Source organism: Hippichthys cyanospilos, chromosome 6, assembly GCF_059441005.1.
Source record: "Hippichthys cyanospilos isolate Australia breed blue-spotted pipefish chromosome 6, RoL_Hcya_1.0, whole genome shotgun sequence".
Lineage (NCBI taxonomy): Eukaryota > Metazoa > Chordata > Actinopteri > Syngnathiformes > Syngnathidae > Hippichthys > Hippichthys cyanospilos.
Window position 1 is genome coordinate 23,548,524 of NC_142374.1, and position 21,510 is coordinate 23,570,033.

The 21,510-nt window shown below is 40.4% G+C and overlaps 1 protein-coding gene across 6 annotated transcripts in view; it reads right to left on the reverse strand.

The window, feature by feature from the left end:
• Positions 1-21,510, reverse strand: part of nrcamb (neuronal cell adhesion molecule b) — a 77,257-nt gene that overhangs the window by 19,409 nt on the left and 36,338 nt on the right. For 3 of the 6 annotated variants that reach the window (XM_088416610.1, XM_088416609.1, XM_088416614.1), the window contains exons 3-12: positions 10,482-10,671; positions 8,860-8,965; positions 7,522-7,715; positions 7,112-7,234; positions 6,039-6,209; positions 5,854-5,910; positions 4,138-4,249; positions 2,920-3,104; positions 2,708-2,842; positions 1,483-1,626 (exon numbers count right to left, since the gene is read on the reverse strand). In XM_088416610.1, the coding sequence (XP_088272736.1) occupies positions 1,483-1,626; positions 2,708-2,842; positions 2,920-3,104; positions 4,138-4,249; positions 5,854-5,910; positions 6,039-6,209; positions 7,112-7,234; positions 7,522-7,715; positions 8,860-8,965; positions 10,482-10,578 (1,324 nt within the window). In that variant the 5' untranslated portion in view covers positions 10,579-10,671. The remainder of the gene's footprint in view (positions 1-1,482; positions 1,627-2,707; positions 2,843-2,919; positions 3,105-4,137; positions 4,250-5,853; positions 5,911-6,038; positions 6,210-7,111; positions 7,235-7,521; positions 7,716-8,859; positions 8,966-10,481; positions 10,672-21,510) is intronic. The other 3 variants (XM_088416613.1, XM_088416611.1, XM_088416612.1) reach the window with 2 other exon arrangements.

Here is a 21,510-nt window from a genome sequence, read left to right on the forward strand (position 1 = left end):
TGGCATAGCAGCTCCACCAGAACTTCAATTGAGGTCCCGGATTTCCGCAGCTTCAGAACGCAAGACTGTCAGACCTCGCAGCCTCTAAGGCGTCCCGCACGGCCATGTACTACATACACTGCTTTTCATTCTCTTCAAACGAGAAAGGTGGAGAAGGTCCACTTGAGCTTCTAGATTCTGGTTTTCCGTCACGACAGAACAGAGTCAAGAAAACCTGTCTGATCTCCTTACAAACCTCTACAGGCGTTCCACAAGGCTTTGTCCCAGAACCACTGCTTTTCATTCTCTACAAAGACCAAGCAGAAAGCTCTCAAGAAAGGTGCGAGAAAGGTGAAGAAGCTCCACCTGAGCTTCTAGATTCTGGTTTTCCGTCACGACAGAACAGAGTCCAGAAAACCTGTCTGATCTCCTTACAAACCTCTACAAGGAGTTCCACAAGGCTTTGTTCCAGAACCACTGCTTTTCATTCTCTACAAAGACCAAGCAGAAAGCTCTCAAGAAAGGTGCGGAGAAAGGTGGAGAAGCTCCGGTGGAGCTTCTAGATTCTGGTTTTTCCGCCACTACAGAACAGAGTCCAGAAAATCTGTCTGATCTCCTTACAAACCTCTACAGGAGTTCCACAAGGCTTTGTTCCAGAACCACTGCTTTTCATTCTCTACAAAGAACAAGCCGAATTCTTGCGATGCATATTGGCGAAACAGCTCCACCAGAACTTCAAATTTGATCCCAGACTTCCGCAGCAAGAGAACACAGAAAACCTGTCTAACCTTCTCACAAACCTCTAGAGGCGTCCCACATGGCTTTGTACTCGAACCACTGCTTTACATTTTCTACAAAGACTAAGCAGAAAGCTTGTGATGCATACTGTAGAACAATCTCCACCAGAACTTCTAATTGGATTGTGGTTTTCCGCAACCACAGAGCACAGAGTCCAGAAAACCTGTCTGACCTCCTTACAAAGCTATACTGGTGTCCCACACGGCTTTGTCCTCGAACCACTGCTTTACATTTTCTACAAAGACTAAGCAGAAAGCTTGTGATGCATACTGGAGAACACGCTCCACCAGAACTTCTAATTGGATTGTGGTTTTCCGCAACCACAGAGCACAGAGTCCAGAAAACCTGTCTGACCTCCTTACAAAGCTCTACTGGTGTCCCACAAGGCTTTGTCCGAGAACAACTGCTTTTCATTCTCTCCAAAGACCAAGCAGAAATCTTACAATGCTTCCTGGCAGAAAAGCTCCACCAGAACCTTAGAGATTTCTGCAGCTACAGAACACAGAGTCCAGGGAACCTGTCTGACCTTCTCACCACCTCTACAGGCATCCCACAGGGCTTCGTCTCGGACCCGCTGCCTTTCACTCTCTACAATGAGCAAGCAGTATCTGAAAAACCCAATCTGGTGAAGTTTCCTAAAGACCATGGACCATCAGTTTTTTAAGTTGTGTGACACCTCCTGACTGAAAGTAAACGAGGACTTACACAAGACATTCAGGAAGGCGTTGGCCAGAAGGTAGCCGTACTGGTTGGAGACGTTACACTGGTACACGGCGCTGGATCCCGTCTGCACGTCGGTGAAAATGATGGTGTCTTCGTCCACTTTCCGACTGGGGTCCTTTGGGGCGTCTGATTGCGGAAGACAGAACATTTTACAACATAAACGGCAGGGGTTTCAATCCATAATATCATCTTTTATCAGCTAATACTTAAGTCTATAAAAATGCGGTCTTCCCTCGCTATAACGCGGTTCACCTTTCACAGCTAGTTCACTGTTTTTTTTTGTTTTTTTTTTTAAAGCATGAAGACACATTGTGTCCACTGTAATAATCGCTAAGGATGAAAAGAAAAAGAAAATGAACGAATGACGGGATGTTTTAATTTTTCCAATAATTCCGATCATTTTGACCTTTGGCATAATTGTATGAAAGTGCACTGTTATTTATTTTGAGAGCATATCTAAACAAGAGAACAGTGAAAAAATGTTAATGCCCGTCGGAGAAAATTATAACCTGTGAAGGCCATGCGTTCTTTAAATCATATATGTATAAGAGAAAAATATTTACTATCAAGGGAAAAAAATAATAATTTAGATTGTAAAAAATAGAGTATAAAGAAAAAAAATCATAAAAAATGAAAGAAAAGCAAACGACATTTATAATAAAATATAATAAAATAAGTAAAAAAAAATACATTTTTTTGTATAGTAAAAGCATTTCTATTGATCAGAAAAAAATTTGTTAATAAAGCACATAATCAATTATTTTATGTAATAAACCAACAAAACACTGAAAATGGAAAAACATCATAAAAAGTTGGAGGAAAACATTGATTAACAAAAATGCATTAAATATGAAAAAAAACAAAAATATATACAATAGACAAGAAAACACAATTAATGAAATAAAATAACGAACAGAAAGACACTTGTAAAATATGAAATAAATCCTAAAGAAAATAATAAATATCTCCTTTTCAAATACATGAAAACATTTATGACAAACCTAAAAGCATTTGAAATGGAAAAAAAAATGCAGTGAATTAAAATAAAAAAATTACTATGAATGGAAAAACTGTCTACAATTAAAAAAAAAAAAACACATTTATAATAATATAGAAAACATAAAGAAAAAAAAAACACCTATTTTGAAAACCCCGCCAAAAACGAGGGAAAAAAAGGTCGTTCCGGCGCCACGGTTTGCGCACTCACTTTCGATGGCCACGCCGTTCATGGCCCAGCGGACTTTGGGCTTGGGGGTGCCGCTGGCCCTGCACATCAGCACCCCGTTCTCTCCCGGGGCCAGCACCAGATTTCTGGGCGGCCCGCCGATCCAGTACGGGGCGGCTGCGAAACAGACAAGCGCCGTTTTATCGCGCCGCGCGCTTCGCGGGCGACGGGGAGGCGGAGTTTGAGGGCGGGACCTTTGACCGCGACGCGAACGGTGCGGTGGTCCGAGCCCAGGTGGTTGCGGGCGCCGCAGCGGTATTCGCCGGCGTCCGCTTCCGACACGTTGGAGATGCGCAAGATTTTCTGGTGATGCAGGAAAGCGGCGCGGGGGATCGGCAGCTCGCCGCTCACTTTGGCCCACGAGATCTCGGGGGTGGGACTGCCGTTCCGATAAGAGAAGATGGAAACTGTTTAGAAAGGCCTTTTTTTTTTTTAACTGGAATAAACTGAAATAAATAAGAGAAGCAAGGCCAACAATAAATGGTGAATTATGAATAAAACAGACTGACTTCAACAACAGAATAAATTGGGTGCGTAAAGTGTGCTATAATTCTTGATTTTCAGTCTCAGTCTTGAAACAAACATATCGGTGGAACTTGACTCTACTTCTGAAGTAAATAAGAGGCAAGCCCAGCAATAAATGGGGCACTATGAATAGAACAGACTGATTTCAACAACACATTAGATTGGGTGTGTATATAGTGCTATATTTCTTGATTTTGGGTATCAGTTCTAAAAAAACATATAGGGCTAACTTGCTTCTACTTATGAAATAAAAAAGAGAAGCAAGGCCAGCAATAAATGGTGCATTATGAATAAAACAGACTGACTTCAACAACAGAATAAATTGGGTGCGTAAAGTGTGCTATAATTCTTGATTTTCAGTCTCAGTCTTGAAACAAACATATCGGTGGAACTTGACTCTACTTCTGAAGTAAATAAGAGGCAAGCCCCAGCAATAAATGGGGCACTATGAATAGAACAGACTGATTTCAACAACACATTAGATTGGGTGTGTATAAAGTACTATATTTCTTGATTTTGGGTATCAGTCCTAAAAAACATATAGGGATAATTTACTTCTACTTATGAAACAAATAAGAGAAGCAAGGTCAGCAATAAATGGGGCACTATGAATAGAACAGACTGATTTCAACAACACATTAGATTGGGTGTGTATATAGTGCTATATTTCTTGATTTTGGGTATCATTCCTGAAAAAACCATGTCGGTCTACCTTAAGTTTACTTCTGAAGTAAATAAGAGAGGCAAATCCAGCAATAGACGGGAATAAAAATAAAACAGGCTGATTTCAGCAACACGTTAAATTGGGTGCGTAAAGTGTGCGATTTTTTTTTCTCTTTACAAATTTGGGCCAGTAAGAATGTAAAATATTTAAGGATGAAACGTACAGTCCTTCGGCAATGCACTCCATCTCCAGCACGTGTCCACGTAGAACCATTTTGGAACTGGATGCTTCCGTGGGGATGAGGAAGGTGGGCTTCCTCTCGTCCGCCGGCTCTTCTGCACACACAGACGTTACGTTCACCCCGGGACGACGCCGTATGTCGCCGGCCTCCACAATACGTCGGCGCCTCGCACGCGCACGCGCCTCCTGTCTGACTTTATCGCCCTTGATTTGCATTTTGGGGCCAATTTACAGCTAACGATTTGCCCTCCGGGGGTCACGGCGTCGACGGAAGCGGATAAGACGCAAATGAGATAAACGCTACACGGGAAAGGCGTCGCGCGCAGGTGCTGCCGGTTCTAATGCAAAGCGTTTCATCCAACAGCTTGCGCGCCAAAGGGCAAATCGGAAACAAAGCGAAGAAACGAGGAGGAAGAGGCAGTCGGGATCGTTAATGGAGCGGCAAATGAGACGTTTATTCTTCTTGATGTTTCCGGTGTTTTACAGATGTTATCGCCGGGCGCATTCAAGAAATACATAAGGGAAACAAGTGAAAGGCTTTGATTGGTTGCTGAGGATTTGTATTAAATGGGCTCATTTTGAATTAAGGGGTGCGTGTTACAGGGGTGCTACGGGAATCTAGTGGAGTCAGTTGAAGGCTTGAATTTGAGGGGTTAGTGGCTGGGAAAAGTCTGGATCCAATTCAAGTGCGGCGGAAACTCCAAAATGGAACGCTCCAAATATAGAATAGAACAAATCTGAAACTCAATCGGGAGCATCTATTTACAGACGTTATTTTTGAAAATAAAACTGTAATTAGGTAGCTGGGATGCTCTAAAGACGTATAAATACGTCCTTGGGGTTGAATGAGTCAAAGATTTTCAACTCCAAAAACGAAAGTTTATCATTTAAACAAAAAGGTGTAAAACGTCATAAGAGCAACAATGATAAATTAATGTGACTTATAGTGTACTCAAAACGTGACATATTTCCTTATGTCAACTAATCTTTACCCATTCTTAATATACGTAAAAATAACTTAAGTTAAAAGTGAAACTTACATTTAAGATTAATGTTAATACAACTAACAGTTATTTTAAGAATAAACTGTTTAATTGTTGATTAAAAGATGAATCAGATTTAAAAATATGACTGAATTCTGACTTCAAATAAAAGTCAAAATTTTACATTTAAAGTCAGATTTCTGTTATTACTCTAAGGCAAATATTGATTTTAATGTCGGAATTCCAACAGTCATAATTCTGACTTCAAAGTACAAATTCTAACCTGAAAGTCTGAATTTCAACAGTCATAATTCTGACTTAAATCGCTTACTCAAAATTCAGAATTTTATTTGAGGCCGAAACTACAAATTTCATGTCAGAATTCTAACTGTCGGAATTCTGACTTTCAAGTTAGAATTTGTACTTTAAAGTCAGAATTATGACTAGGTTAGAAACTTGCTTCATGTTCCAATTACTTTGCTCTCAAATTGAGAAGAAAGCGAGTTCCTTTCAATTATATTTGCTGATGACTGCTCGTTAAAATTCTTTCATTCACGCGAAACTTTCCTGCCCAGTTCAATTAATTTCCACGCAAACGACTTCAACCTTGAACCAATCGCGTTCGACTTTGGAGGTTCCGCCGCGGTTAAAGGTGAGGAAAGAGGGGGCGAGGCGTCGGGACCAAAGTCGGGGAGTGGTCGTTCGCCGTAACTCACCACTAAATAAATCAGTGTCATTGTAAAAAGCTTCCATTGTTTCATTGATCGCATCCACTGAAACACAACAAAAAAAAGCATTCAAACAATCCTCATGCTTTGGAATTTAAACAACAAAAAAAAAAAAACATGCCAGGTGGAAGAACAACAGGCTTCGTCACTCGGATGTGAGGGGCGGGACTTACGGTTGAGGACCTTGACGGCGATTGGCTGCTTCTGCTGGATGGTCTGCGTGTGCGGGAAGCGGGCGTAGCAGATGTAGTCGTTGCGGGAGTCCTCGCGCAGCACGTTGGAGAAGTACAGGTCTCCGTTCAACGATTGCGACACCCTGTTGCTCTGCGGCAAGCGCTGGAAGTCTGAAGAGACACAAAATGACACCGGGACCACCTCAATCGCTATCGAATTAGCGTTGCCGGCGGAAAACGTTCCACTCGTGGGATTTTTCACTAGCCTGGCCTTACTAATAGCAAAAGTGACTACGCTGTGTATTAATATATCTGTGACATTGAAACAGGAATATTTATGTCATAATGAAGACTTTTGCATTATGGGAGTCCAGGCTAAGCCAGTCAGCGAAGTCCCGAAAAGTAAGCAAATTTCACAAATTGGCCGCTAGCGCCACCGGGTGGTTTTGGGGTGTTAACATAATTTCTGTTCAAGAGTTACTGTTGAAAAATGCAAAAATCAGGGGAAATATATGATAAATAAATGGGTTTTCAATCTGTCCAAAATTGACAATATTTCCAATTTTGAATGGCAGTAAATGAGCCCGACATGGGCTAAATTTGACACCTATAGAGTGTAGCTCTCGACCTTCCATTTCAAAGCATTTACAAGGGTCGGCAGCGTGGCAAATTGAAAGCTGTCATGTTTTGACAATCTGTGCTATATTTTAGCCACCTAATGTTTTTTTCTTGTATGCTTTTTCTTTGATATCACACGTGTGTGTTAGGAATGAACTGATAATCAGCGAGGCTAATACACAAGTGCTGATATTTGACATGTTGAAAAACATTTTTTTTTTTTAATCTGATGACCGATAAATCAATTTACTGCAAATTTGGGACTATAAACCACAATTTTTTTCTCATTATTTTAGCCCTGCGGCTTACAATCCAGTGCGTCATAGCTACAGTTTTTTCGCTAGCCACTAGAGGGCAATCCACTGGTAGAGCAAACAGCAAAGAAATACAACTGCAAAGATGCAAAACAGCGTATATTTAAATATCGGCTATCCACGATACTAGTAAATATTTACTGTTGTCCATCCAGAAAACAATGGGAGGAGGAAATCCAGCGGGGGGTCGGCACGGCAACACCAAGGACACGCCCTCCTGAATGACGATTGGCTTGATCTTCTCTTTGGACCACAAAGGCGACCCTGGATCGGTTTCAAACGAAAACCCATTACATCTCGAGATAAAAAACTCGCGGGACACCGAAATGCGGATTAGGGACCGAAAATGGCCCCCGGGCCGTAGTTTGGACCTAATTGCGTTACATTATTATTCAAATCAATGAAATTATGACGAAATTATGATGGAAAGAAAACAGAATATGTTTAATCATTTTGATTCTCGTTTGCATATCTTCATCAACTTTGCGATGACACGTTTAGGGTTAAGGCGAAAGAAAAGAAAAATGGCGGAAAAGCGGCGAGGCGCTTACTGGGCTGTCGCACCACCATGTCGTTGGAGACGGCGGCCCCGTGTTTGTTCCTGGCCGTGCACTGGTAGGCGCCCTCGTAATGTTCCGCCCGCTCCCGGCTGATGTCCACCACGAGCGTCCCCGAGTGGGCCCGCATGTGCACGTTGGGGTGCTGGTCCAGGTCAAAGTGGGTGCCGTTTCTCGTCCACGAGAAACTGGGCGGCCACGGCGGGAGCAGATGGACGGGAGATGAGACACTTATTTTCTTAAAGGGGAAGGCGACCCCAAATTTTCCTTTCTAATTCTAGGAATTACAATTATAATCCAGTATATATATATATATATATATATATATATATATATATATATAAAATATGTACTGTATATATAGTATGTATATATAATTATAATCCAGTGCGGAAAATATGGTACTTTGAGTATTACTATATTGCGTTTGAAAACGTTTTAAAATATGTCATTAATTGAGGGTGCGCCTTATAATCAGGTGCACCTTATATATGGAAACAGTTTTAAAAGGTGTCATTAATTGAGGGTGCGCCTTATAATCCCGTGGGCCTTATAGTGCGGAAAATGCAGTACTTTGAGAATTGTTATATTGTGTTTGAAAAAGTTTCAAAATATGTCATTATTTGAGGGTGCGTCTTATAATCCGGTGCGCCTTATATATGGAAAAGGGTTTTAAAAGATGTCATTAATTGAGGATGTGCCTTATAATCCGGTGGGCCTTATAGGGCGGAAAGTACGGTACTTTGAGTATTACAATATTGTGCTTGAAAAAGTTTTAAAATATGTCATTAATTGAGGGTGCGCCTTATATATGGAAAAAAATTGTATGTGTTATAATTGAGGGTGTGCCTCATAATCCGGTTGGCCTTATAGTGCGGAAAATCCGGTACTTTGAGAATTGCTATATTGTGTTTGGAAAAGTTTTAAAATACGTCATTATTTGAGGGTGCGCCTTATAATCCGGTGCGCCTTATATATGGAAAAGGTTTTTTAGGATGTCATTAATTGAGGGTGCGCCTTATAATCCCGTGGGCGTTATACTGCAGAAAATATGGTACTTTGAGTATTACTATATTATGTTTATAAAAGTTTAAAAATATGTCATTATTTAAGGGTGCGGCTTATAATCCGGTGCGCCTTATATATGGAAAGGGTTTTAAAGATGTCATTAATTGAGGGTGCGCTTTATAATCCGCTGCGTTTTATAGTGCGGAAAATATGGTAATTGTATGACGACTATCGCAAAAAAATAATTAGAGTTCCCTTGAAATTGCACGACATTTTTAAAGGTATTTTTGTCGTTTTTCTGCGAAATAGCGAAAGCCTCCTTACCTGGGGTGAGGCTTTCCTTTGGCCTCGCAGTGGATGACGATGTTCTCCCGGGGGTCGATGATGTAATCCTTGGGGGACTGGTGAGTAATCGTGGGGGGCTGCGGCACTAAAAGGGACCAGAAAGAAACGGAGATGATTTTTAACCTTGACCTTCACCGTTGAACCACATTGAGCAATAAAACGGCAACAAGGAAATGAGCAACAAAAAAAAAAAGGCATGCAACACACAATTTAATATCCAAATTCAAATCTGTACGGCAACTAAAACGGAAGCAAAAGCAAGCATGCAACACACTTTTTTTTTTTTCCACTGCAGAGCAAACAAAAAAAAATCATAATTTCAAAAGGATCTGCTCAAAGCACAGCAAGAAATAAATCAAAAAACAAAAGCTGCTTTTCGGACATTGCTTGGACTTACATTTCTCCAGAACTTTCCCCCAAAAGTATCAGCAAAAATCACAATGAAGAGAACCATACATTAGTGTGGAAAAAATGCAATTCTGCTAATCTTCAGCATTTGGGAGAATTCTATATTAGCCTATATTAGCGGCGTAACATTAAAAAAAAAAATCAAATCCACTTTGTGTTTGTAATCAGTTTGTATTACGAATTGTAATACACCGAGATATAATTAAACATATTTCTCAGAATTGCTTATTTACAACATTTACAAGTCCATTCAAGTGGATGTAAAGTCAACAAAAAATTCATTGCAAGATACTTCATTTTCCTAGAAACTGCAAAAAATTATTAAACTTCCTACTTTTTGTACTATATATTATTATTGTTATTAATACTATTATTATGATATTCCTATTTAGTTTATTGATAATTTTATATATATATATATATATATATATATAAATATAAAATATCTTTTTTTAATGGAATTCTATTATACTATTCTATTCCTATGTAGCAAATTATCTTATTGATCATTTTTAAACGTAACTTAAAATGTTATTAAAAATAATAATTAATAAATTTTGACTACAATTTAACTATTTTTTTTAAAGTTAACCTACTTACACTGTATTTCTTTAAATTGCAGATAACACATCGTCATACTATGCAATACAATTGTTTTGTTTTTGAAATTTTTAATCTTAAAGTCAGAATCAAGCTAATTTTGGATTATTTTTAATCAAGTAACTGTATGGAGTAAAATTGTGAAGAAAAAAACAACTTTTAAATCAATTTTTTTGTATGAGGTTGTATTTTGTGCATTTGGTAACATTCAAGGAGATGCATAAATATTGTAAATTTCAAAGATGGTATCGATGTATAACAGGGGTGTCAAACTCGTTTAAGCTTGCGGACCGCTTGGGGGAAAATTTATTCTTAAGTGGGCCGCCGGACCAATAAAATCATGGTATACATTCATATAACTTCAAAACAACAAATGTATTCATCTTTAACACTGTCCAAAATGGGACAATATCACCATTAATCATAAAATATTAACATTACTACAAATCATAAAGCTCATTTTCATACTTGACATTACAAAAGCATCTCGCGGGCCGGATTACATCCATTTGTGGGCCAGAACCAGCCCGCGGGCCTCAGGTTTGACACCCTTGTTTTTTGTTTTTTGTTTTTTTGGTTTTTTTTGGTCTTACGATCAAGCGGGACCTCCAGCGCTGCGGCGAGGCGAGCCAGCAAGGTCGCCGCCAGCAGCAGCGGCAAGGCGGCCCGTCCCACCCCCGTCCTCTCCATCACCGTCCAGCGACGCCGAGGTCTGCCGCCGAATAGCTCCGCCTCTCCCCGCTCGGTCACGCGCTCCGCCGGACACGTGTGCGCCGACTCGCACTGCAAGGACGGCGAGAAAAAAACAACATGAGAGGGGGCGAGTCATCCCCGCAACAGTGGACGCGGATCAATGGTCGGGCTTTGCGGATAATGGGGCGCTGGGGCGGGATGCCGACGGGAGATTTCACCAGCCAGCGCAATACACACATTACACACACATCGACAACCTTCACAACCCCATTCCAAACGCCAGGACCACCTAATTTCCACTCATGTAATCCCAAAGACGCATTTTTACGTTTTCTCGTGTTTGGCCAAAAAGGAAGGACTGAAAATGGCTGGTAATCAATAAATTCACCATCAAATAATTGTTTTCCTTAGTACTTAAGTACCGAAGTAATTCGTTCCTTGTGGTACTTTTTTTAAGGGCTAAACAATTAAGTTACTCATTCAGAACCAAACTTTCATTTTAGTACCTTCAAACCAAAGGTAATCAATTACTAACCCTAGAGTACTTTAGATAAGTTATCAATTACTTTAGTACTAATTACATAGTTAAAAAATACTTTATTACTCAAGTAATTCATTACTTATTGTACTTAATGCAATCAGTTACTAAAGTAATCAATCACTTCTTGTATCTAAGCACTAACTAATTACTTAAGTACATCAGCACCTCAAGTAATTAATTAATTTCAGTACCTTGGTACCAAAAGTAATCAATTATGAACCCCACAGTACTTTAGGTAGTCAAGGACGAAAGTGCTCAATTACTTTACTACTTTATATAAAGTTACCAATAACTTTAGTACTTGACAAGAGTAATCAATTATTTTAGGATCCATATATATATATATATATATATATATATATATATATATATATATATATGCTGTGCAAACTTGACTGTGATGTTAAATATACATATACATATATATTATATGCACATTTGCAGTATACACATGCAAACTGTATGTGCGTGCAAGGAAAAACGTTCCCTTGTTTGGAAATTTAAACGGCAAATTATTGTCCGTCCACACTAAAGCGGCCCCCAAAGTTCATAGACATAGCAAGCAATTATTCAAGACGATAGCATCAGTATGATTTCTTATTTGCATAGCAGTGGTGTTCGGGGCCCCGCTTTTTATCTCTCTGTAAAAGCCACCGGCACGCAACGGAAAAGTCGCGGCGAGGGCAATCAAACTCATTTTTTCTAATCGCGACAGCGCACATTGAACTTTGCGGCGGGCCGAGAGAAGAAATCAAAATGGGGCCGCCAGACAGCGAGCGGCACCGGGGCGGGTCCGATACGGCCGAGGCTTTTTGTCTGGGACGAGAGGCTCTGACGGCCAAAAAAGTTGGCCCCCGCCCGGGCCCTCCTTTGGGGGACTCACTTGTTTGTTAGCGCTGCCCTTGGGTCGTGATGGAGGACAACCAGCCCCCCCCCATCCATCGTCCCGGGAGAGTGTGCGCATCGGGCCCAGGCCGTGAGCCAATCACACGGCCGCGTGGGATCACGAAGCGCAGGCTCAAAGGCGAGACCAAGTCCAATTCCAGCACAAAATATAGTGGAACAGCACAATATATGACAAAGAGGCTTGCTGACTTCCTCATCCTTCCATTTTTTTTTTTAATCGGAAAAAACATGTTTCATGCATTCCGATGTCAATGCATTCCCAGCAACCAAATCTTTATCGCTGCAGACAATATTTTAGGTAACTAATTCTGATTTCGTGCATTTTAATGACACTTTGAATTTTGTTTATATAAGTTAAAACAATTTTCATGTCACTGTCTTGCTGCATATATACACACGCACATGCATACATGTATTCCTACATGCCTATCGCCATTGTTCTTGATTATCATTTCCATACATAATTTGCAATCACTAATAACACATTTTATACTTCGATATTTTGGGGAGTTTTCTTTGACGGACTGCCATGCTTTTCAAATCAAGAGCAAATTAATTGGAACATGAGCACATTTGCGGATTCAAATTTTCAATCGTAACTGCACATTTTTCGTAGGTAACTCACGATTGGATGCAAATAGATCACACGTTTGCAAACTCTTATCTCTGTACAATAAAAAAAAAAACATATTCTTGCATAGCCTTGTTTGACAAGAATAACATAACGTGGTGTGCTAACCGCTAGTCCATTTGTTCTCCTGTGAAGGGCATGCGTGTTTGTCAGGTGACTTTTGAGGCATATCTTATGAGAAAATGAGCCTCTTGTTGGCGAGAAATCAGCTGTGCAATCTAAAATAGCCACCGGTAATGCCTGCTATGCAAAAGAAATAAAAGGAGCTCATTAGGAATAAAAGTGTTAATTATGAATGCGGAGGTGAAGCCTTGCATGGTGATTTTTATCGGGGAAGCTTCCAGGGCGGATTCATTTCACAATTTAATGAGCTGCGAATGCTCTGCTTCAGCCGGTCCCCATACTTGCATGGAAACAGAATGCGTGTGCGTGTGTTTGCGCGTCCTTGGTTTTGGGACAAGGCGGGAATCGAATCACATCCGTTTTAGGGCTCAAGATATAATTTTAGATAGTTTTTTGTTTTTTTTTAATTGGAATTTAGTTGCGTTTCGGGCATAAATGAGGCAATCGATTGTCATGATGAAGTTTTGCGTTAGGGACCAAGAAATGCCAGTGGTTCTCAAAGTGAGGTGTGGGGACCCCTGGGGGTCCGTGGCCCGAGTTATTATTAAAAAAAAAACAAAAAAAATTATATATATATATATATATATATATATATATATATATATATATTAAATTGTGAAAGTATTCATTGCTGTTCAATGAAGCAATCAAATAAACTTGTCACATCTTCATGGGAAAGCCACAAGTTCAAATACAGTTGAAAATAAATAAATAACGTGAACCAGATGGCGGAAAAGCAGAAAAGTCAATAACGCTAACAACTCCGTTTATAGCGTTCCGCCAAAAGCTGTCAAACGTCCGATAACATCAGGGAGGAAATCTTTGCACTGACGGGCCAATCCCCCCCCCCCACCCCCCCCCCCCCCCTCATTCGTCCCAACACCAAGGAGATGAATCAAATGTGCTGCGGATTCATATCTACAGAGCAGCACATGATTCAAAACTTGCGCCCCATTACAAAGATTGCTTGGTTTTGCCAAACTCATTCGATATTTATGCACACTATATATATATATATATATATATATATATATATATATATATATATATATATATATATATGTATACGTGTGTGTGTGTGTGTATGACAGTGATACATTAGAGCTTATTCACTTTGAAGAATAGCAAAATGTGTGACCGCTATTCAAGAATTTTCCTCAAATGTATCCTAGCATACGGTTTTAGCAGATAAATGAGCATTTTATTAAACTGTAATCACACAGCAAAGAGCATCTCAACAATGTATCGACATATTTTTCCTTACTTACTCATGCTAGCACAAAGAAGGTTTGCAAGTGTGTTTGCTAGCTTAGTGTTAGCTTGCTAGCATGACAAGGGTGATGCAGATGGATTTAAAAGTTCACTAAAAGCGGGAAAAAAAAGTACCTTGGGTGCTTTTGTACGTCGAGGGGTTCTAGAGGTTAAAGTGAGTGAACTAAAACTGAGAAAAATTCCAGAGGTTTACGTGGCTATGCTAGCATGTTAGCCGGTGATGGTAACTTATGTTCCCAAAGTTAGAATGGCTGAAAAAACAAATAAATAAACCACTCATATATGTGAGATCTTTTGTTCCTGGACAACTATGTAAAATTTAAGATTTAAAATGTCATCAAGGGATAAAATATCCCCGAATTTTTGGACTTAACCATCTCGCCACAATGTGACTTTGACGAACGCCTCTCCCAGGCCCCTCGTCGGTGATACAATGAAAATCCCGCAGTGCGCCTCCGCCGCAATCTTCTCATTAGCTTGTATAATTGAGGGGCGGTATGCAAATAATTGCTGCGGTTAACATATGAATCGGGGCCCCCGTTGTCGGGGCCACCACCTTTCATCCGCACTGTACAATGCCAGAAAATGGAGTGGGCGCTTGAATTCATCGAATCTGTTGTGAATATGTCGTTTGAGACTTTGGACTGAAAGGATTCAAAAGGCGCTAGCTGGTGCGAAGCTCAACCATGTCAAATTGAGTGGATGGGGAAAGAGAAGTGGAATGCGGCCCGATGCGTTTGGCTTTGATATTGTCAGAACGTTGCATTTGCAACACTATTCAAAAAGATCCCGTGGCCCCAAATTGAACATGAAAACTTGAAAAACATTGACTCTGACATCAAACATTCTGCTGTGTGCTTCTTGGCCACCAGGAGGCAGTATAACACAGATGTAGGGACGCACACAAAAAAGCTGCGGATGACTCACTAAGCGATGATATCAGTCTGAGCGACCCTGTGGATGCGCAAGCAAGCATGTCCACCATCTAATGGTCAATGTTGATATTGCACCTTAAAACTCAAGTCAGTGCATCTGCAATTTTGTTTTGCAAATTTGCCTACTATTCATTCATGCGCCCTCCCTCTTATACTGTATGTTGTTGTTTTTTTTTGTCTTAACTTGGTACTTATTCTTATTTTTACAATATTCATATAATGAATCTATATCAGCGTGTTTTTTTACATATATATACATATATATATATATATATACATATTATATATATATATATATATATATATATATATATATATAGATAGATAGATAGATAGATAGATAGATAGATAGATAGATAGATAGATAGATAGATAGATAGATAGATAGATAGATAGACAGCTAGCTAGCTAGCGCGATCAATAGACAGACAAATATATAGATCGACAGAGGCAGATAGCTAACAATATAGCAAGCTTGCAAGCTAGCTAGCAAGATAGACAGACAGGACAGACAGATATATAGCTAACAAAATAGCAATCTATCTAGCTAGCTATCTAGAGATAGATAGATAGATAGATAGATAGATAGATAGATAGATAGATAGATAGATAGATAGATAGATAGATAGATAGATAGATAGATAGATAGATAGATAGATAGATAGATAGATAGATAGATAGATATAGATAGATGGATAAAAAGTTGGCTAGCTAGCATAGATGGATAGATAAAAAGTTAGCTAGCTAGCATAGATGGATAGATAGATAGATACTGGTGTGTCTTATAGTCCAGAATTTATAGCATATAATTTTTTTTTAATCAACATTTGCATATCCTTGCGATAGAGCAACTCTTTGCGTATGAGCTATTAAAACTTCAAATATTACGTAACATGTACATGTTTGTGGGAATCACTTTCTGCAGATGCGACAATATTTATCAAGACGACTATGTCCTTCAAATTAGGAGAACTTACAGCTCACCCTGGAAGTTAAAAAAAAAAAAATCCAGCTTTCCCATGTTTCTGGCACGGACTCTTGGCACGACGCGGCATCTGCTACGACGCGTCCAGCACATAACGAGTTTGCTCTTGAGAGTGGTTGATATTCACAAAGCCGGTTCCCCGTGTGTGCCAAAACCTTCCGCGGACAATAATTGGCGCGGCTACGTTCTGGAGGCGGCGGATGCTCTTTAGCATGCAGATTGAAACAACATCAGTTGGCCGGGACGCAAATCCCTGCCTGTTAAAGCAAAGTGGAACCCAACGGCCTTTCGCTTTCATCTTATCGCCCTCAGAACCTCGGGACACAAGTACTTCTCCTCAGAGGCAATATCGGCGCCGCTCTGGCATCATCTGCTCGCCACGGGCTGTGGAAGACTCCTCCTCGCATCAAAGTAGCCAAGTCACTAATGTGACACCAAAGCAATTGGCTAATAAATGAAATGACCGAATAGAGAAATGCTAAGATGCTAAACAAGGCTTCATTTCAATGACTTCACGAGTGGGATTTTTTTTTTTTAAATAGCTATTTCACTCATTAGTATTAAAGTATTAAAGTAAAGTATTAAAGTATTAAAGTAATCAATCACCCTGGGTAATTAAGAAATATAGCAATCAATTATTTTAAGTAACAAGTACTAAAGTAATCCATTACCTTAAGTAATAAAGTATTGATTAGAGATGGTAGTGAAAGTACAATATTGATTATTTTAGGTCCTTAAGTATTAAAACAATTAATTACCCTGGGCAATGAAGTAATTTAGGAATCAATTACTTTAGGTAACAAGTAGTAATGTAATCCATTACTTTAGGTACTAAGGTAAACAATTATATTAGGCGATGAAAGTACAGAGGCGATTATTTTAGGAACTAAAGTATTAAATTAATCGATTACCCTGGGTAATAAAAATACAGTAATCAATTACTTTAGAAAACAAGTACTAAAGTAATCAATTAGTGTAGGTCCTTAAGTAATCAATTATATTGGGCACTAAACTACCTAAAGTAACTATTAATTTAAAAAGTAATGGATTATCTAAGTAAGTGATTTTAGGTTTAATATAGGTAACAAGCACTAAAGTAGTCGATGATATTAGGTACTAATATACCTAAAGTAATTGATTACTTTAGTACTAAATACATTGATTAGGCAAAAACTTGGAAAAATGGAAAAAGCTAAAAAAATACCTTGACTTGAATCTCTGAGCTTAAAAAAAAAACGTAAAAAGATGTCTTTGGGATTGAACAAATTCATATGCATCAGCACTTGCTCCTTACAAAAATTCCAGCGTAGATGACAGATATTACAGATTTGTTGGCTGTGCTTGGTCTCAAAGCTCAGCAGACATCAAACGACGCATTTCAGCACCGAGGGGTAAAAAAAAAACAACAAAAAAAGTAATCAACGTAAAAGCAATTTGCTGCGAGGAGACGAGTAAATCCTCCGAGGCGGCAGACGGAGAGAGCGGCCATGCATGCGCAAAATCACCCAATAAGACCGTCAAAACACTTCCTCAGTTTCACCCTCAAAGCCTCAGACTTCAGGTTAAACTTCTCGCCAGCTTGCAAGAGGGTCATTAGCTACTGCTTCTTCATTAGCTTGTTTGTTAGCCACAAGATGCGCTACATTCATGAGCTTTTTTCATACAATTGTCAAATAACGGAACATTTTCGAGTCTTGTACTAAACACACCTGTTTTGTATGGTAGCTAAGGATATGAGCGGTAACTTTTTGCGCCAAATTAAAAAAAAAAAAATCTCAGCTCAGGCTCGGTTGTTGTCGTGGATGAAAGTTAGGCAGGGCAGTGGTTCTCCCTGTGTTCAGCCCCTGTGAAATATGGCATTTCACATCAATAGGGAAAACACTGGCAACAGGCAACATGGCAACAGCGAGCTGAAATTTCACCCGGAAGGTGACAACATGTCAAAATTCAACATTGCGCAACCACTTAGTTCTCACACTTATGTTAGTGTGCCATCCTTTGGCTAAAATGCTGCCAAAATGATGTGGAAGAAAATGACCCAAAATGGTGAAAATACCGCGGAAGGGTGAATAAAATGGCATCCAATATTGAGCATGTTCAAACACAGGTGCTCACCACCCACTCAGCTTGGCAAGATGCTAATCAATTCACAGGAAATCCTTGGAAATAAAAGACACAAGAGGCCTAGACTTATTTGTCATCTCCTTGGTAACCTTGAGCCAGAAACTGTACGCGAACCCTCCCGACTTCCTCTGGGCTCCACAAAAGAGATTTGATTACGAGTCTCCGTTTGCTAGCGAGTCCCAACCGGAAGGGCTTAGTCAACAAGTGACGGCTCCCCCAAGATGGCGGGGGGGAGGGGGGGCACTATGGTGAGTTTACTCGCAGCTTAACGCTGCAAAGGCAGTCAATAAAAAAAAAATGGAGACACACTAACACTCGTGATGTTTTTGTCGCAAATGAGCTCCCGTGTGGGGGGGGGGGGGGGGGGGGGGGGGGGGGGGGGGGGGGGGGGGGGCACATTCGGCCGGCTCCAGTCGGCGTTAACAATTAATGCAATAGCGCCGCGCTTCTAGGAACACAACCGGGTGGTTCCAGCAAACAGAGCCAATTTGAATTGTGCTGAGACAAGTAGAAGCGTGCGGGCCACGGGTCATTTGCAGCTCGCCGCCGCTTTTGTGTGCGGCCAAAATTTGCCGACAGCGTCAAACGCGCTCCAACAATCCCTTTTAGCTAGCTAGCGCTTGCGGGTTCATTCGGCCGCAGGGAACCCGAGCTGGGCACAGAGGAAATATAGAATACAAATATTTGCAACAAAAAGATTGGTCAAAAAATTTAAAAAGAGCTAAGATGAAAAAAAAAACCTTTAAAAAAACATGCGCAAAATATATAAAAAAACAAGATTAAAAATCACAAAACACTAAAAAATATATGACTATGATCATACGACAAAAAAAATGTCCTCGTTGAATTTTGCTTCAGTACTAGCCAAATTCAAATGTTTTTTTTACTTATATAGCAAAAGTGCATCTTTGACGTCTATAGCCGTCAGTGGCAGAGAACGAATATGAAAAAACGCCAGCGAGGAAAAACAAGGGAAAATGAAATATTTTCTAAACCTAAAACCCTCATATAACAGACAAGCCCCCCCAAAATACTCAAACATCCTCATAAAACGACACAAAAACGCATCCTTGTTAAATTCGGCTTCTGGGAAAGCTGTGAGAAAATCCCGGCAGGTGGAGCGAGCTCTAGTGTTATTGAGCGCCCACACAATGGAGCTCCTTCCACTCCACCTGTGTCTGTGAAAGGTCAGCGCAGAGGAGGGGCCCCTCGCCCCCCCCCACCCAAATCATCCCCAGAGCCGGGAAACTCAATCAAAGAGAGCTCTTCAACCCCGCCCATTGTCTTTTCCCGCACCGGGCTGCTTTTACGCGGAACGCCGGAACGGGAGACGCTCATTACCGGCCCGACCCGGCCTCCACTTTGTCTTTTATTTTTCATGGGAGAAAAGTACCAACGTGGAAGAAGGGGGACTCATTTGCAGGAGTGAGGCATTGGAGATGTCACCTAGAGTCTTTAATGACACCCCCCCCCCCCCCCCCCCCCCCCCCCCCTTCCGCCCCAACATGTAGCAGTTATTGACTGATGGGCACAGCACAGAACAACGTGCGTGAATGTCCCCGAAATCCATTAGCACGTATAGAGAGCGCTATAGTCAATGCCCCCCCCCCCCCCCCCCCCCCCCCAACACCCCCGAAACCAGCTCCATTGAGATACGGCAGGTGAATACGAATCATTTCCCCTCGACCGCCTTCTAAAAGGAGCGCGCCATCCAATCTCCGCAGCTCTGGAGACAAACAATGGCGCTTTCAAAAGTAAGAGGAAAAAAAATCAAATTGTGCCATTTGGAAAAATGGAAGACACAAAACGGATTAGGTCACAGAAAGTAAAGAAAGAATTGAAGTGTTTCTCAAATTTTCAAAAAAGTTTGAACAGGGTTTCGGCATAATTTAATGCTGATTGGAACAGTATGATTTTCTTTTCAAAACGAAAGTAAATTAATTGGACCTTGAAGCAGCTCGTTGCTCTTTTTTTCGAACTTTTACAAAACATTGAATGCCTTTATTTTACAAACTTTTTCAATTGTGATTGCACACATGATTTTACGGAAGACTTCTCCTTCTTTGAAGCCGATCTAATTGCCCAAATCAAACTGCGCCATTTGGAAAAACAAAAGACACGAAACGGATTAGGTCACAGCAAGAAAGGCAAGAATTTCAGTGATTTTCAAACATTCCCAAATTTGCACAGCATTTCTGCAGGTTTCAGCGCGACCGCGACTTGAACAGTATAGGTTTCTTTTCAAAATGAGAGTAAATTAATTGGAACATGAAGCAACTTATGCAATAGATAGATAGATAGATAGATATGAAGGTGTTTTGAAACTTTTGACTAGCACTGTTATATCAGGTTCCAGTCCAGTTGTTTACATGACATTCAACCGCAAAGGTTGAATCCAATTTTCAACTTGTAAGGCGGGCAAAAACGTGTGATATTACATGAAGAAGGCAAGGATGAGATGAAGATATCAATCGTCATCTTCGCTTCCTGCCAGCATGTAATTGGGTGACCCCATTTCCTTTCAAGCACTTTTATGGCGGCGGGGAGGATGAAAGGACAAAAAAAAGTCTCAGTCATGTGGATTTGTTTTCATCTCATTGGTCCAGCTTAGTGAGAAGTCGGCCAATGAGCATTGAGCCCCTTTAGGAAAAGGGTCCCGAATCTGACGTAAGATTGGAGGAAATCATTGTGAAAATGGCTGCCGCGTGTAGCCAAGGTGAGACCTTCCTCCAGGCAAGGACTTCCAGCCCCCACTGGTCCCCCTTGAATATCACAAGTACAGATGAGTGTGATAACAGCCAACAGTTCTGCAATCGGCTCACTCGGTCCCCATATATCACGTTTTCCGGGTTGAAATTCCGAGTCGAGTGTTTCAGGTCCAGTTTGCCAAGTCTGGTTTTCAAGATATAGTTTTCCAAGTCTAGTTTGCCAAGTCTATTTTGCAAGGTTTAGTTTTGCAGGTCTAAATTCCAAGAGCCGTTCCAGATCTAGTTGCCAAGTCTAGTTTTTTTTGTCGGTCTAGTTTGAAAGGTCTCATGTTCGAGGTCTACATTTTTGGCTCGAGTTTGCCAGGTCTAGATTTTCAAGTACGGTTTGCAAAGTCTAGTTTTCCTCGTCAGTTTTCAATGTCTAGTAATCCAGATTTAGTTTTCCAAGTCTAGTATTCAAGTTCTAAAGATCCAGGTCAAGTATTCAAGTCTAGTTTCCTATGCTGAGTGTTTCAGGTCTAGTTTTGCAGGTGTAGTTTAGTTTAGTTTTCAAATTTTAGAGTTTCAGGTGTAGTTTTCAAGTCTAGTTTTCCAGGTTGAGCTTTCCAGGTCAATTGTTCCAGGTCCAGAGTTCCAGGTCTATTTTGCAAGGTCTCACGTTCCAGGTCTAGTTTTTTTCCCTCGGTCTAGTTTTCAACGTCTAG